We start from the raw sequence: 16146 nt of genomic DNA, 5'->3' as shown, positions 1-16146 counted from the left end.
GAGTTCAGAAGAATGAGAGGGGACCTCATAGAAACGTTTAAAATTCTGATGGGTTTAGACAGATTAGATGCAGGAAGAATGTTCCCAATGTTGGGGAAGTCCAGAACCAGGGGTCACAGTCTGAGGATAAGGGGTAAGCCATTTAGGACCGAGATGAGGAGAAATTTCTTCACCCAGAGAGTGGTGAACCTGTGGAATTCTCTACCACAGAAAGTAGTTGAGGCCAATTCACTAAATATATTCAAAAGGGAGTTAGATGAAGTCCTTACTACTCGGGGGATCAAGGGTTATGGCGAGAAAGCAGGAAGAGGGTACTGAAGTTTCATGTTCAGCCATGAACTCATTGAATGGCGGTGCAGGCTCGAAGGGCTGAATGGCCTGCTCCTGCACCTATTTTCTATGTTTCTATGTTTCTATGTTTCCCTCCTCCGGGCCACCAGCAGCCCATTGAGCTCCAGATGTCGTCCCACAAAACCCAGGCATCTCAGCTCTAGCTCTTTAGGATCAAAGAATCCTGCATCACATTAGGGGGCCATTCAGCCCATCGAGCCTGTGCCAGCTCTTTGAAAGAACTAACCAATCAGTTCCACTCCCCCTTCTCTTTCCCCACAGCCCTGCAAAATTTGCCCCTTCAAGTGTTCATCCAATTCCCATTTGAAAGTTACTATTGAATCTGCTCCCACCGCCCTTTCAGGCAGCGCGTTCCCGATCACAACAACTCGCTGCGTTTAAAAAAAATATTCTCATCTCCCCCCTCTGTTTTTTTTGTCATGATCCAAATAAATGCATTTAATATTTAAATCAACAATGTAAAAAGAGTACTTTTAGTAAGATGCTGAGAACTTTAGAACTATCATATTTCAGCCAAATGATTGAATTATTCATTGCACAAAGATAATGGAACACAACCTTTGTTCTGACCTTAAATTTAAGTCATTTTACTATTTTAATAATTTGCACAGATAACGCCACTAAGGGTGACTGGGATCTATGGATGTGGTGACTACAGTGAGAGGATGGGTTTGTAAACCTGTTGCTCAGAAGATTGTGGGTTCAAGCCCCACTCCAGGGACTTGAGCACATACATCTAAGCTGACACTCCCAGTGCAGTGCTGAGGGAGTGCCGCACTGACGGTGGGACAGTACTGAGGGAGCGCCGCACTGTCGGAGGTGCCATCTTTCGGATGAGGTGTTAGACTGAAGCCCCGTCTGCCCTCTCAGGTGGACGTAAAAGATCCCGCGGCACTACTTTAAAGAAGAGCAGGGGAGTTACCCCGGTGTCCTGGGCCAATATTTATCCCTCAATTAACATCACTGAAAAAACAGATTATCTGGTCATTATCACATTGCTTTTTGTGGGAGCTTGCTGTGCGCAAATTGGTTGCCGCATTTCCTATATTACAACAGTGCTTGCACTTTAAAAAGTAGTTTAGCAGGTCAGGCAGCATCTGTGGAGAGAAACAGAGTTAACGTTTCAGGTCTGTGACCCCTCGTCAGAACTTGAAAAGTTTGAGATGTAACAGATTCTTAAGGAAGTGCAGGGGCAGTAAAAGGGGGAGGGGAGGGGGGTGGGGGGGAAGAACAAAAGGGAAGGTCTATGATTGGGTGGAAGGCAGGTATGATGATGGGATGATGGACAAAAATGAGATGGTAATGGCAGAAGTTAGGTAACAAAAGATGAGTCTAGATGGGGTGTGACTGGCGGAGTAATCACCGGCTGCCGTGGGATCGAGAAAAAAAAAAGGTGGGGGAGATTTTTGTAAAACAAAAGGGGCGGAGGTTACGGCCTGCAATTGTTGAACTCAATGTTGAGTCCAGAAGGCTGTAAAGTGCCCAAACGAAAGATGAGGTGCTGTTCCTCGAGCTTGCGTTGAGCTTCGTTGGAACAGTGTAGGAGACCGAGGATGGAGAGGTCAGAGTGGGAGTGGAATGGAGAATTAAAGTGACAGGCGACCTGAAGGTCGGGGTCACGCTTACGGACTGAACAGAGGTGTTCCACAAAGCGGTCACCCAATCTACGTTTGGTCTCCCCAATGTAGAGGAGACCACATCGTGAGCAGCGAATACAGTATACTACATTGAAAGAAATACAAGTAAATCCCTGTTTCACCTGGAAGGTGTGTTTGGGGCCCTGGACAGTGGGAAGGGAGGAGGTAAAAGGGCAGGTGTTGCATCTCCTGCACTTGTACGGGAAGGTGCCGTGGGAAGGGGAGGGGGTGCTGGGGGTGACTGCGGAATGGACCAGGGTGTCACTGAGGGAGCGGTCCCTTCGGAACGCTGAGAGGGGAGGGGAAGATGTGATTGGTGGTGGGATCACGCTGGAGGTGGCGGAAATGGCAGAGGATGATCCGTTGAATATGAAGGCTAATGGGGAAAGGTGAGGACAAGGGGAACCCTGTCGTGGTTCTGGGAGGAAGGGGAATTATAGAATCATAGAAACATAGAAAATAGGTGCAGGAGTAGGCCATTCAGCCCTTTGAGCCTGCTCCACCATTCAATATGATCATGGCTGATCATTCACCTCAGTACCACTTTCCTGCTTTCTCTCCATACCCCTTGATCCCTTAGGCCGTAAGGGACACATCTAACTCCATCTTGAATATATCCAATGAACTGGCATCAACAACTCTCTGCGGCAGGGAATTCCACAGATTAACAACTCTCTGAGTGAAGAAGTTTCTCCTCATCTCAGTCCTAAATGGCTTACCCCTTATCCTTAGACTATGTCCCCTGGTTTTGGACTTTCCCAACATCAGGAACATTCTTCCTGCATCTAACCTGTCCAGTCCCGTCAGACTTTTATATGTTTCTATGAGATCCCCTCTCATCCTTCTAAACTCCAGTGAATACAGGCCCAGTTGATCCAGTTTCTCCTCATATGTCAGTCCTGCCGGAAATCAGTCTGCTGCACTCCCTCAATAGCAAGAACGTCCTTCCTCAGATTAGGAGACCAAAACTGAACACAATATTCCAGGCGAGGCCTCACCAAGGCCCTGTACAACTGCAGTAAGAACTCCCTGCTCCTAAATTCAAATCCTCTCGCTATGAAGGCCAACATACCATTTGCCTTCTTCACCGCCTGCTGTACCTGCATGCCAGCTTTCAATGACTGATGAACCATGACACCCAGGTCTCGTTGCACCTCCCCTTTTCCTAATCTGCCGCCATTCAGATAATATTCTGCCTTCATGTTTTTGCCCCCAAAGTGGATAACCTCACATTTATCCACATTATACTGCATCTGCCATGCGTTTGCCCACTCACCTAACCTGTCCAAGTCACCCTGCAGCCTCTTAGCGTCCTCCTCACAGCTCACACTGCCGCCCAGCTTAGTGTCATCTGCAAACTTGGAGATATTACACTCAATTCCTTTATCTAAATCATTAATGTATGTTGTAAATAGCTGGGGTCCCAGCATTGAGCCCTGCGGCACCCCACTAGTCACTGCCTGCCATTCTGAAAAGGACCCGTTTATCTCGACTCTCTGCTTCCTGTCTGCCAACCAGTTCTCTATCCACGTCACCATGTGCTTTAATTTTGCACACCAATCTCTTGTGTGGGACCACAAATCCAAAAGTCCAAATACACCACATCCACTGGTTCTCCCTTGTCCACTCTACTAGTTACATCCTCAAAACATTCTAGAAGATTTATCAAGCAGGATTTCCCTTTCATAAATCTATGCTGACTTGGACCGATCATGTCACTGCTTTCCAAATGTGCTGCTATTTCATTTTTAATTATTGATTCCAACATTTTCTCCACTACTGATGTCAGGCTAACCGGCCTATAATTACCCGTTATTATCCAGGAAGGGGTGAGAGCAGAGGTGCAGGAAATAGAACGGACACGGTCCAGGGCCATGTTAACCATGGTGGAGGGGAATCCTTAGTTGAGGAAAAAGGAAGACATATCGGAGGCACTAGTTCAAATCCCACCACTGCAGCTGAAAGAATTTAAATTCAGTTCATTAATAAATCTGGAATATAAAAGCATTAAACTACCGAGTTGTTGTAAAAACCCATCTGGTTCACTAATATACTTTGGGAAGGAAATCTGCCGCACTTACCCGGTCTGGCCGATATGTGACTCCAGACCCACAGCAATATGGTTGACTCTTAACTGCCCTCTGAAATGGTCCAGTGAGCCACTCAGTTGTACCAAACTGCTGCGTACAAAGTCACTGTGTGAGTACCTTCACCACACGGACTGCAGCGGTTCAAGGCGGCGGCTCACCACCACTTTCTCAAGGGCAATAAGGGATGGGCAATAAATGCCGGCATTGCCAGCGACGCCGACATCCCATGAAAACTACATAATGGGTTCAAGTTAGCAGACTGCACTAAGAGCTTATTTAAAAGGTTGTTGTGAGAGTCAGTTTCATTGTCGATATCCTTTCACTCGAATGGAGGCAGCCCTGACTTATTGTTTCCCTTGCACTCTGGCGCGCGAGCTACCTGCGAGAAATAACGAGAGAGCAACAGCCCATTAGCGCCTGAATTAAAGTCTTGAGAGTACTTTAATTCTAATTTATATTTATTTATGTGAAGGATCATTTTTAAAAAACGCAAGTTCCGAAGCTCCTTCCCCATCCATTCGGTTGTCAGCGCAGATCAGTCATACTTCCTGCAAATTATATGGCGGCATTAGCCAGAAACGAGAGGCAGGATGTAGACGGATTTACTCCAATTAAACCATATTTTATCAGCAAAATGAGTAATCATAGCCCAGGATGACCTTGAAATGGCAAAAAAGAGTTTTTTGTGATTTAAGATTATTGGACCAACATTAATTATTTTAATGGTACGTTTGTTTTTGTAACAGGCTTTTAATCCAGTGATAAATGGACATTTCTTACCTGAACAGCTGAAAGGTTGCTAAAGTAGTGGCCAATTTGTATTATTTATAGTTCAGTGACTTCAGTTTCCCCGTGCGGTAATCAATACTGTGAGCAGCAGAGAGTGGGTCTCGGAGATATATTTGTTACTAGTATTGTGTTATCCAAGAAGCCAAGCTTACACATATGCTCCTTTTCGAAATAAAATATAATAATGGTCCCTGGAAGAATGGCAAGTGGCTGTAAATAAAATAACCTCCCCCTCCCTGGTGTCAAGAAACCGAAATAAAAACCAGGACTTATGAGGAAAGGTTGAGGAGGTTGGACCTCTACTCATTGGAATTCAGAAGAATGAGAGGGGATCTTATCGAAACATATAATATTATGAGGGATGCAGAGAGGATGTTTCCACTGATGGGGGAGACTAGAACTGGGGGGCATGATCTTAGAATAAGGGGCCGCCCAATTAAAACAGAGATGAGGAGGAATTTCTTCTTCAGAGGGTTGTAACTCTGTGGAATTTGCTTCCTCAGAGAGCTGTGTCAGCTGGGACATTGAATAAATTTAAGACGGAGATAGACAGTTTCTTAACCGATAAGGGGTTATGGGGAGCGGGCGGGGAAGTGGAGCTGAGTCCATGATCGGATCAGCCATGATCGTATTAAATGGCGGAGCAGGCTTGAGGGGCCGTATGGCCTACTCCTATTCCTGCTCCTATTTCTTATGTTCTTATGTAAAAATGTTGTTTACTTCTGGCATCCATTACAGATTTGTTAATAATCGGCCTGTGTGTTCTTTTTACTTCGACTAAGAGTGCTGAAGCCAGTGGCCTAGTTAGAGGGGCCAAAGCTGTTCTGGCTTTGAATTCTGAGGCCAAGGGTTTCAGGGTTCCAAATGGCAGATGTTCCCCAAAATATGCTGAGGAAGAAGAGGAGGCCATTCAGCACCTCGAGTCGGTTCTGCCAACCAGTTAGATCATGGCTGATCTGTATCTCTGTATCAGTGTCAGAAGCCACAATTTTTTGCGTGTTTAATCATAATTATCACTTCTCGTTTGCAGTATCGTTTCAATGGCTCTAACCATCCTTCCTACAGTTGGGTACGCAGGACTGCGCACGATATTACAGCTACGGATAAACCAACATCTGTTAGAAATTCACTGCCACTTCCTTACTGTGTAATTAATGCTCTTGGATATAAAACCCTGAAACCCATTAAGGCTCACTGACCGACATTGGTCCAAAAACGCCTCGATTTTAAAATTCTCATCCTTGTTTTCAGATCCCTCCATGGCATCGCCTCTCCCCTATCTCTGTAATCTCCTCCAGCCACACAACCCCCCACCCCCCCGAGATGTCTGCGCTCCTCTAATTCTGGCCTCTCTCTCCTCCTTTAAGTCGCTCCTTAAAACCTTTATGACCAAGCTTTTGGTCATATGCCCTAATATCTCCTTTTGTGGCTCGGTGTGAAATTTTGTTTGACGTACGCTCCTGTGACGAGCCTTAGGACGTTTCTGGGATGGCAGGACTGACATATGAGGAGGGACTGGATCGACTGGGCCTGTACTCACTGGAGTTTGGAAGGATGAGAGGGGATCTAATAGAAACATATAAAATTCTGACAGGACTGGACAGGTTAGATGCAGGAAGCATGTTCCCGATGTTGGGGATGTCCAAAACCAGGCGACACGGTCTAAGGATAAGGGGTAAGCCATTTAGGACAGAGATGAGGAGAAACTTCTTTACCCAGAGAGTTATTAACCTGTGGAATTCCCTACCACAGAGAGTTGTTGATGCCAGTTCATTGGATATATTCAAGAGGGAGTTAGATGTGTCCCTTATGGCTAAAGGGATCAAGGGGTATGGAGAGAAAGCAGGAAAGTGGTACTGAGGTGAATGATCAGCCATGATCTTATTGAATGATGGTGCAGGCTCAAAGGGCCGAATGGCCTACTCCTGCACCTATTTTCTATGATTCTATGATTCTATAATTCCCCTCCCTCCCAGAACCACGATCTGATCATGGACTCTGTTATGTATGTTAATACATGTACTGCAACACTAAACCACTGAATGTACCTTCACACTGTATACACTATACCTGTGCTACTGGTGGAGACCTAAGGGTGACCTGCATACTGCAGGTAACCCAGTATAAAAGGGAGCTCACCTCTTGGTGTCCTCACTCAAGGAGCTGCAATAAACGGACTATGGTCACTACAGTTCAAGTACTATACCCTTACCTCGTGGAGTCGTTATTAGTGCTTGCATATACTACAGACTCAGCTGTGAATGTTTGGAATTCTCTGCAAAAGGGCTGTGAATGCTCAGTTGTTGAATATATTCAAGGCTGAGATCGATAGATTTTTGCATTCTAGGGGGAATCAAGGGATTTGGTGATTGGGCAGGCAAGTGGAGTTGAGATCAAAGATCAGCCATGATCTTATTGAATGGCGGAGCAGGCTCGAGGGGCCGTATGGCCGACTCCTGTTCCTAGTTCTTATGTTCTTAGTACACAGAAATGATACTGTGATGGACAGCATGCTCACAGGGTTGTGAAGCTGTCGCCACACCAGGGTGTTCCTGGAGATGGAGCACGCGGTGTCCACCTGTACGCTCGCGGTCTTCCACGAGAGGTGGGCACTGGAGGGACTGGAGTGCATCATCACCCCCGGGAACAGAATTTTAATTTGATTGGCAAAGTTCCCAGTTAATTTCGAAATGTATGGGTTTAGTGCCCTTACCAAAAGGGGGCAGTTGATTTAAAGTTTAGTTTAAAATAGTTGTTAAGCTGTTGCACTGTGAGTGGCTTAGCCAGTTATATGATGTTCACAAGACTGAATAAAACCCCAGTTAATTGAATCTAGATTCTCCATGATGAGGTGTGCAGTTGTGAGCCTGGTGAATGAACTGATAATGTGTCGTGTGATTGTTAAATCTTTGCTAAAAAATCAACTAGTTCTTTACAGCAAATGTGTAGCTGTGAATTCTTAAGCAAAGAACCATGAAGCAAGTACATCATCGGCGGTCCAACGAACGAGGATGACTTGCTTCCACACCAAAAGGGATTAATTTACTGATGTTTCCGAAGGACCCGATATTCCAGTCCTGAACTCCAATTGAAGGGTGGAAGATGCCTGTGCATGGAGTTTTTTAACGTGGGGTGGCCGTTGCACACCAGCCACCACACGGGCTCGACAGAGCCAGGTCTTTATCCAGTGGCGAGGGTTAACCAGGACGATTGGAGACCTGCTCTGCTGCACGGACCTAGTGCGCACACATATCGCAGTGTGGGCTGGGCCCGTGTTGCCCAAGAAGCAAATTACACTACTGAACAGCAGTATTTCTGACACTTCTTTGACTTTGGCAGGGAGCTTGGATAGTCGTTAAGAATGACGTGATGCTTTGGGGCACACAAATGTTGGGTATCATTGTGCTTTTTGGGACCACTACTAGGGTAGTCCACTTAGAACGGTGTCAACCCTGGATCAGTGGGTAGTACTCTCACCTCTGAGTCAGAAGGTTGTGAGTTCAAGTCTCACTCCAGAGACTGGAGCACATGATCAATGCTGACACTCCAGTGCAATACTGAGGGAGTGCTGCACTGTCCGCGGTGCTGTCTTTCGGATGAGTCGTTAAACCAGGGCTCTCGCTGCCCTCACAGGAGGACTTAAAAAAGATCCCACGGCACTATTTCGAAGCAGAGCAGGGGAGCAATCCCCGGTGTCCTGGGGCCAATATTTATCCCTCGAGCAACACCGCTAAAACAGATGATTTGGTCATTGATCCCATTGCATTTATATAGCGTCTCTCACGACCTCAGGACATCTAAAAGCACTTTACAACTATTGAAGTGCTTTTGGAGTATAGTCACTGTTGTGATGTAGGAAACGCGGCAGCCAACTTGCGCACAGCAAGCTCCCACAAACAGCGATGCAATAACCACCTGATAATCTGTTTCTGTGATGTTGGCTGTGGGATAAATATTGGTGTAAGCCTTTTCAAAATGCTTAATCTAGCATTTATACTGATGAAATTTATTTTTAGTATAAGGAAATAAATGAGTCTAGTTCAGAATTTCTTGATCCTTTATTCCAGAATGAGCCGTATCCGACCCGGCAATACAAAGGCGTGCATTTCGGGAACCGGACATCGAAACGCATCGATTTTAAAATCCCCTTGGGCCCTGGACCCGCCTCGTACGATATCCAGAAGTTCGTATAATTTAACACTCTCAGTTACTAAATGCTATTTGTCATGTTTGTGGCTCATAATTTGCAGCATATTTATTACAACAACAACAAATTGTGTTTATATAGCGCCTTTAATGTAGTAAAATGTCCCAAGGCGCTTCACAGGAGTGTTATAAGACAAAAAAAATTAATTTGACACCCAGCCAGATAAGAAGGAAATTAGGGCAGGTGACCTAAAGCTTGATCAAAGAGGTAGGTTTTAATGAGCATTTTGAAGCAAGAAAGAGAGGTAGAGAGGCGGAGAGGTTTAGGGAGGGAGTTCCAGAGCTTGGGGCCCAGGCAACAGAAGGCACGGCCACCAATGGTGGAGTGATTACAATCAGGGATGCTCAAGAGGGCAGAATTAGAGCAGCGCAGACATCTCAGGGGTTGTGGGGCTGGAGGAGATTACAGAGATAGGGAGGGGCGAGGGCCATGGAAGGATTTGAAAACAAGGATGAGAATTTTGAAATCGAGGCGTTGCTTATCCGGGAGCCAATGTAGGTCAGCGAGCACAGGGGGTGATGGGTGAGCGGGACTCGGTGCGAGTTAGGACACGGGCAGCCGAGTTTTGGATGATCTCAAATTTACTTAGGGTAGAATATGGGAGGCCAGGCAGGAGTGTGTTGGAATAGTCAAGTCTAGAGGTAACAAATGCATAGATGAGGGCTTCAGCAGTGGATGAGCTGAGGCAGGGGTGGAGACGGGCGATGTTACGGAGGTGGAAATAGGCGGTTTTAGTTATGCTGCGGATATGTGGTCGGAAGCTCATTTCAGGGTCAAATATGACACCAAGGTTGTGAACAGTCTGGTTCAGCCTCAGACAGATGCCAGGGAGAGGAATGGAGTCGGTGGCTAGGGAATGCAGTTGCATTTAGTTTCGAAATCTCTGTTAATCGGAATTATAGAACAGGTAAATGACATTTTGATTCTAATGCAGGCTCCCACCACTTAGAACATAACATAAGAAACAAGAGCAGGAGTAAGCCATTCAATAATATCTGTTCCTGGCCTCAACTCCACTTCCCCACCTGCTCCCCATAACCCTTGACTCGCTCATCATTAAAAAATCTGTCTATCCCCACCTTAAATATATTCAAAGACTCAGCTTCCACAGCTCTCTGGGGTAGAGAATTCTTAACATTCACGACTCTCTGAGGGAAGAAATTCCTCCTCATTTCTGTCTTAAATGGGCGACCCCTTATTCTGAAACTATGCCCCCTAGTTCTAGATTCCCTCATGAGGGGAAACATCCTCTCTGCATCTACCCTGTCAAGACCCCTCAGAATCTTAATATGTTTCAATAAGATCACCTCTCATTCTTCTAAACTCCAATGAGTAGAGGCCCAACCTGCTCAACCTTTCTTCATTAGTCAACCCCTTCATCTCAGGCATCAACCCAGTGAATCTTCTCTGAACCGCCTCCAATGCAAGTATATCCTTCCTTAAATAAGGAGACCAAAACTGTACGCAGTCCTCCAGGTGTGGTCTCACCAACGCCCTGTACAGTTGGATCACTCGCCGCACCTCCGTCACATCCTTCCCGTTCCTCTGCTTCACCAGGGCCCCGCCGGTGCTCCTGCCCATGCTCCAAACAGCGGCATGGGCCTACTCCTGCTCCTATTTCTTATGTTCTCATGTTGTGTTCTAAGTGGTGAGGACCTGCATTAGAATCAAAATGCAATTTCCCTGTGCTGTAATTCCGATCCAATCGCCCACCTCGAAGCCGTCGCCAACTTAGAGCAGCTCACGCTGGAAGTTGTAGTGGTGTGCCACTCCAGCTCTTATACTTCCTGACCTGCGGAGGTGCGGGAAGGACGTGGCGGAGGTGCGGCGAGTGATCGAGGCGGAGGAGCGATGAGGGATCGTGGCTGAGATTCGGTAGGTGATTATGGCGGAGGTCCGGCGAACATTCGTGGCGGAGGTGAGGCGAGGGATCGCGGCGGAGGTGTGGCGAATGTTTGTGGTGGAGGAGCGGCGAGGGATCATGGCGGAGTTGCGGCAAATGAGGATACGGGGCCCAGAAAAGGCGAGGGCCCAGGGGCAGCACGGGCCAGCCCACATTGCGATATGTGTGCGCACTAGGCCCGTGCAGCAGAGCAGGTCTCCAGTCGTCCTGGTTAATCCTCGCCACTGGATAAAGGCAAGCCCGTGTGGTGGCTGGTGTGCAACAGTCACCACATGTTAAAAAAATCCACGCACAGGCATCTTCCACCCCCTCAACTGGAGTTCAGGACTGGAACATCGGGTCCTTTATTGAAACATCTGTGAACTCTTGTGGAAGCTAGTCATCCTCGTTCGAGGGACCGCCTATGATGATGATGTACAGTTGGAGCAGGACTTCACTGCTTTTATACTCCATACCCCATCCTTAAACCATCTATGTTTACAACGGGCACTTGCTTATATTGGTCAAAAAAGGATGTTAACCATTAACCATTTGCGTTAACGTCAAATTTAATGTTACCGATTACAGTGTGTTAAGTACTCCTTTTATGTTGGGCAGGAACAACAGCGCTTACTCACTAGTTTGTACCTCATTACAGAGCACTGAATGTAAGAACAAAGATAAGTAACTGACACCTCGTTAATGTTCAGTTACTTAAGCCTATCTAATCCCCTCTGAGTGGTGCGTGGTTCCATTTTGCACTAAGCACTGACACTGCAGGTTAAACAATGCTGGTTGCATTGCATGCAGTCTTGTTTAGCTTATTTATAAATTACAACATTCTTCTGAAGAAGTAGAGTTCTGTAATAGCGCTACCCCATTACACCGGCCATCGTGTACACCGGGTAAGTCTCACAAACACGCCCGCTATAATGGTGGGCACTGTATATTAAAGCTGTCAGCTGTGGCTCAGTGGGCAGCACCCTCACCTTTGAGTCAGAAGGTTGTGGGTTCAAGTCCCACTCCAGACACTTGGGCACATAAATCCAGACTGCCACTCCCAGTGCAGTGCTGAGGGAGCACTGCACTGTCGGAGGTACTGTGTTTTGAATGAGACTTTGAACCGAGGCCCCGTCTGCCCTCTCAGGTGGACGTAAAAGATCCCATGGCACTATTGTGAAGAAGAGCAGGGGAGTTATCCCCAATGTCCTGGGGCCAATATTTATCCCTCAATTAACATAACAAAAACAGATTATCTGGTCATTATCACATTGTTGTTTGTGGGAGCTTGCTGAGCGCAAATTAGCTGCCGCGTTTCCCACATTATAAAAGTGACTACACGCCAAAAAGTACTTCGTTGGCTGCAAAGTGCATTGGGATGTCCGGTGGTCGTGAAAGATCGCTGGAGAAATATCACCAATGATGTCTCCACAAGATCCTGCAAATCCCCTGGGAGGACAGACGCACCAATGTTAGCATCTTCAACCAGGCCAACATCCTCAGCATTGAAGCACTGACCACACTCGACCAGCTCTGCTGGGCGGGCCACATCGTCCGCATGCCTGACACAAGACTCCCAAAGCAAGCGCTCTACTCGGAACTCCTACATGGAAAGCAAGCCCAAGGTGGGCAGAGGAAACGTTTCAAGGGCACCCTCAAAGCCTGCTTGATAAAGTGTAACATCCCCACCGACACCTGGGAGTCCCCCAAGACCGCCCTAAGTGGAGGAAGTGCATTTGGGAGGGCACTGAGCACCTCGAGTCTCGTCGCCGAGAGCATGCACAAACCAAGCGCAGGCAGCGGAAGGAGCGTGCGGCAAACCAGACTCCCCACCCACCCTTTCCTTCAACCACTGTCTGTCCCACCTGTGACAGAGACTGTAATTCCCGTATTGGACTGTTCAATCACCTGAGAACTCACTTTTAGAGTGGAAGCAAGTCTTCCTCGATTTCGAGGGACTGCCTGTGATGATGATATAAATGCAAGTCTTTCTTTTTCTTTTACCTTGTAGGAGCAATCTTACTTTTACCTCTTTGTCAGCTGTGGCTCAGTGGGCAGCACTCTTGCCTCTGAGCCAAAAGGTTGTGGGTTCAAGCCCCACTCCAGGGACTTGAGCAGATGAATCTAGGCTGACACTCCCAGTGCAGTGCTGAGGAAGTGCTGCACTGTCGGAGGTGCCGTCTTTCAGATGAGATGTTAAACCGAGGCCCCGTCTACTCTCTCAGGTGGACGCAAACTATCTCACGGCCGCAGGGAGGACGGCATTTAAACTACGAACGGCAGCACATCAAGTGTGCGTTCTGTGGTGCAAAACCTCCCTGCAAAGCGCTGTAGCAAATTCTAATTAAATTTCAGCAGTTGCTAAAGATAAAAGTAATTCACTCGCAACTGCAGAGGCTGCAGCTGTAGAGAAAAGCGCAGTGTGAGGAGTTCAGCAGATTCTACAGCATCATCTGGGAGCGTGACAGGGAACTGCGACAAGTTAGTGCTGATCTTAATATTAGCATTCTCGTTACCGCTCCACCCATTGGTGTTCATCATCATATCATCATCATCAGCGTAGGCAGTCCCTCGAAACGAGGATGACTTGCTCCCACTCCAAAAAAGAATGAGTTCACAGGTGTTTCAATGAAGGATCTAATATTCCAGGTCCCGAACTACATGTTGAAGGGTGGAAGATGCCTGTGTGTGGATTTTTTTAACGTGTGGTGGCCGTTGCACACCAGCCACCACACGGGCTTGACCGAGCTCGGTCTTGGTCCAGTGACAAGGGTTAACCAGGACGACCGGAGACCAGCTCTGCTGCACAGACCTAGTGCGCACACATATCGCAGTGTGGGCTGGTCCGTGCTGCCCCTGGGACCCCGGCAGCCATAAAGCCATATCCTAACACAGGATAACATCTTCAGAGGAGAAACTTGTCGTTAATTTGGATGTATTTTACTCTTTTTAAAAACTAAACATGCCCAAAACTTTAAATGCGTTTGTAAACATTGTTACTCATTTATCAGATGTGGATAGATCTGCATCATTGACCCCTTATCCTGTAATGTTGAAACCATTGGTGTTACAGGAAGCACAACAAGAAACTGCAACTTTCACTTTGCATCCAGTTTCCAGCTTCACCTTCACATGATCCATCCCCGACTCTTCCCTTCCCTTCCTCGACTTCTCTGTCTCCATTTTTGGGGATAGACTTTCAACCAGTATCCACTATAAACCCACTGTTACCTGGACTATACTTCCTCCCACCCCACGTACTTTAAGGACTCTATTCCATTCTCCAGTTTCTCCATCTCCGTCACATTTGCTCTGAGGACGCCACTTTTCACACTAGTGCCTCTGACATGTCTTCCTTTTTCCTCAACCGAGGATTCTCCTCCGCCGTGGTTAACATGGCCCTCGACCGTGTCCGATCTGTTCTCAGCCCTTCCCCACCCTCTCAGAACCACGACAGGGTTCCCCTTGTCCTCACCTTGCACCCCACCAGCCTCCACGTTCAACGGATCATTCTCCGCCATTTCCGCCACCTCCAGCGTGATCCCACCACCAATCACATCGTCCCCTCCCCTCCCCTCTCAGCGTTCTGAAGAGACCGCTCCCTCCGCGACCCCCTGGTCCATTCCGCAGTCACCCCCAGCACCCCCTCCCCTTCCCGTGCAAGCACAAGAGATGCAATACCTGCCCTTTTACCTCCTTCCTTCCCACTATCCAGGGCCCCAAATACTCCTTCCAGGTGAAACAGCGATTTACTTGTACTTCTTTCAAGTTAGTATACTGTATTCGCTGCTCACGATGTGGTCTCCTCTACTTTGGAGAGACCAAGCGGAGATTGGGTCACCACTTTGCGGAACATAGAAACATACGTAGAAACATAGAAAATAGGTGCAGGAGTAGGCCATTCGGCCCTTCTAGCCTGCACCGCCATTCAATGAGTTCATGGCTGAACATGCAACTTCAGTACCCCATTCCTGCTTTCTCACCATACCCCTTGATCCCCCTAGTAGTAAGGACTTCATCTAACTCCTTTTTGAATAAATTTAGTGAATTGGCCTCAATAACTTTCTGTGGTAGAGAATTCCACAGGTTCACCACTCTCTGGGTGAAGAAATTCCTCCTCATCTCAGTCCTAAATGGCTTCCCCCTTATCCTTGGACTGTGTCCCCTGGTTCTGGACTTCCCCAACATTGGGAACATTCTTCCTGCATCTAACCTGTCTAAACCCGTCAGAATTTTAAACGTTTCTATGAGGTCCCCTCTCATTCTTCTGAACTCCAGTGAATACAAGCCCAGTTGATCCAGTCTTTCTTGATAGGTCAGTCCCGCCATCCCGAGAAACACCTCTGTTCAGTCCTGAGTTTCCAGCTGCCTGTCACTTTAATTCTCCGTTCTACTCCCACTCTGATCTCTCCATCCTTGGCCTCCTACACTGTTCCAACGAAGCTCAACGCAAGCTCGAGGAACAGCATCTCATCTTTCGTTTCGTCACTTTACAGCCTTCTGGACTCAACATCGAGTTCAACAATTTCAGACCATAACCTCTGCCCATCTTTGGCTCCCTTCCCCCCACCACCCATCTTATGTTTTTTTTCTTCTTTCTCTTCTCTTTTTATTCTCTTTCTATTTTATCCTCTTTGTCTATAATGGCAGTAGGTCATTATTCTGCCATTCACACCCTATCCAGATTAACCTTTTTCTAAGCTCTATCATTACCATTTCAGTTCGGCCCATCATCCCTTTTGTCTCTCTAATCTCTCCCGCCTTCCACCCTATCACAGACCTTCCCTTTTGTTCTTTCCTTCCCTCCCCCTTTCAGTGCTTAAGAATGTTCTTTTCGAATATTCGCCAGTTCTGACAAAGGTCATCGACCTGAAACGTTAACTCTGTTTTTCTCTCCACAGATGCTGCCTGACCCGCTGAGTATTTCCAGCATTCTCTGTTTTTATTTCAGGTTCCAGCCTCCGCAGTATTTTGCTTTTGTGTAAGTGTAACAGGTGATTGCGGACATATTTTAATATATGCACCAATCACTAAAAGTAGCAACCCAGGTTAAAAGGTCCATAAAACAACACCCCACTGAGGTTCATTTCTAGAGAGATAGAATTGAAAAGCAGAGAAGTTATGTTAACATAGAAAATAGGTGCAGGAGTAGGCCATTCGGCCCTTTGAGCCTGCACCACCATTCAATAA

General features: G+C 47.1%; 1 protein-coding gene across 2 annotated transcripts in view; it reads left to right on the top strand.

Annotated features, from left to right (window-relative positions):
- Positions 1–16146, top strand: part of stpg2 (sperm-tail PG-rich repeat containing 2) — a 438535-nt gene that overhangs the window by 41407 nt on the left and 380982 nt on the right. For both annotated transcript variants that reach the window (XM_070866156.1, XM_070866147.1), the window contains exon 3: positions 8935–9050. In XM_070866156.1, the coding sequence (XP_070722257.1) occupies positions 8935–9050 (116 nt within the window). The remainder of the gene's footprint in view (positions 1–8934; positions 9051–16146) is intronic.

The sequence above is a fragment of the Pristiophorus japonicus genome, chromosome 2 (genome assembly GCF_044704955.1).
Source record: "Pristiophorus japonicus isolate sPriJap1 chromosome 2, sPriJap1.hap1, whole genome shotgun sequence".
Taxonomy (NCBI): Eukaryota; Metazoa; Chordata; class Chondrichthyes; family Pristiophoridae; genus Pristiophorus; species Pristiophorus japonicus.
The sequence above is the reverse complement of the archived record's forward strand: the minus strand, read 5'-3'. Positions and strand labels throughout refer to the sequence as shown.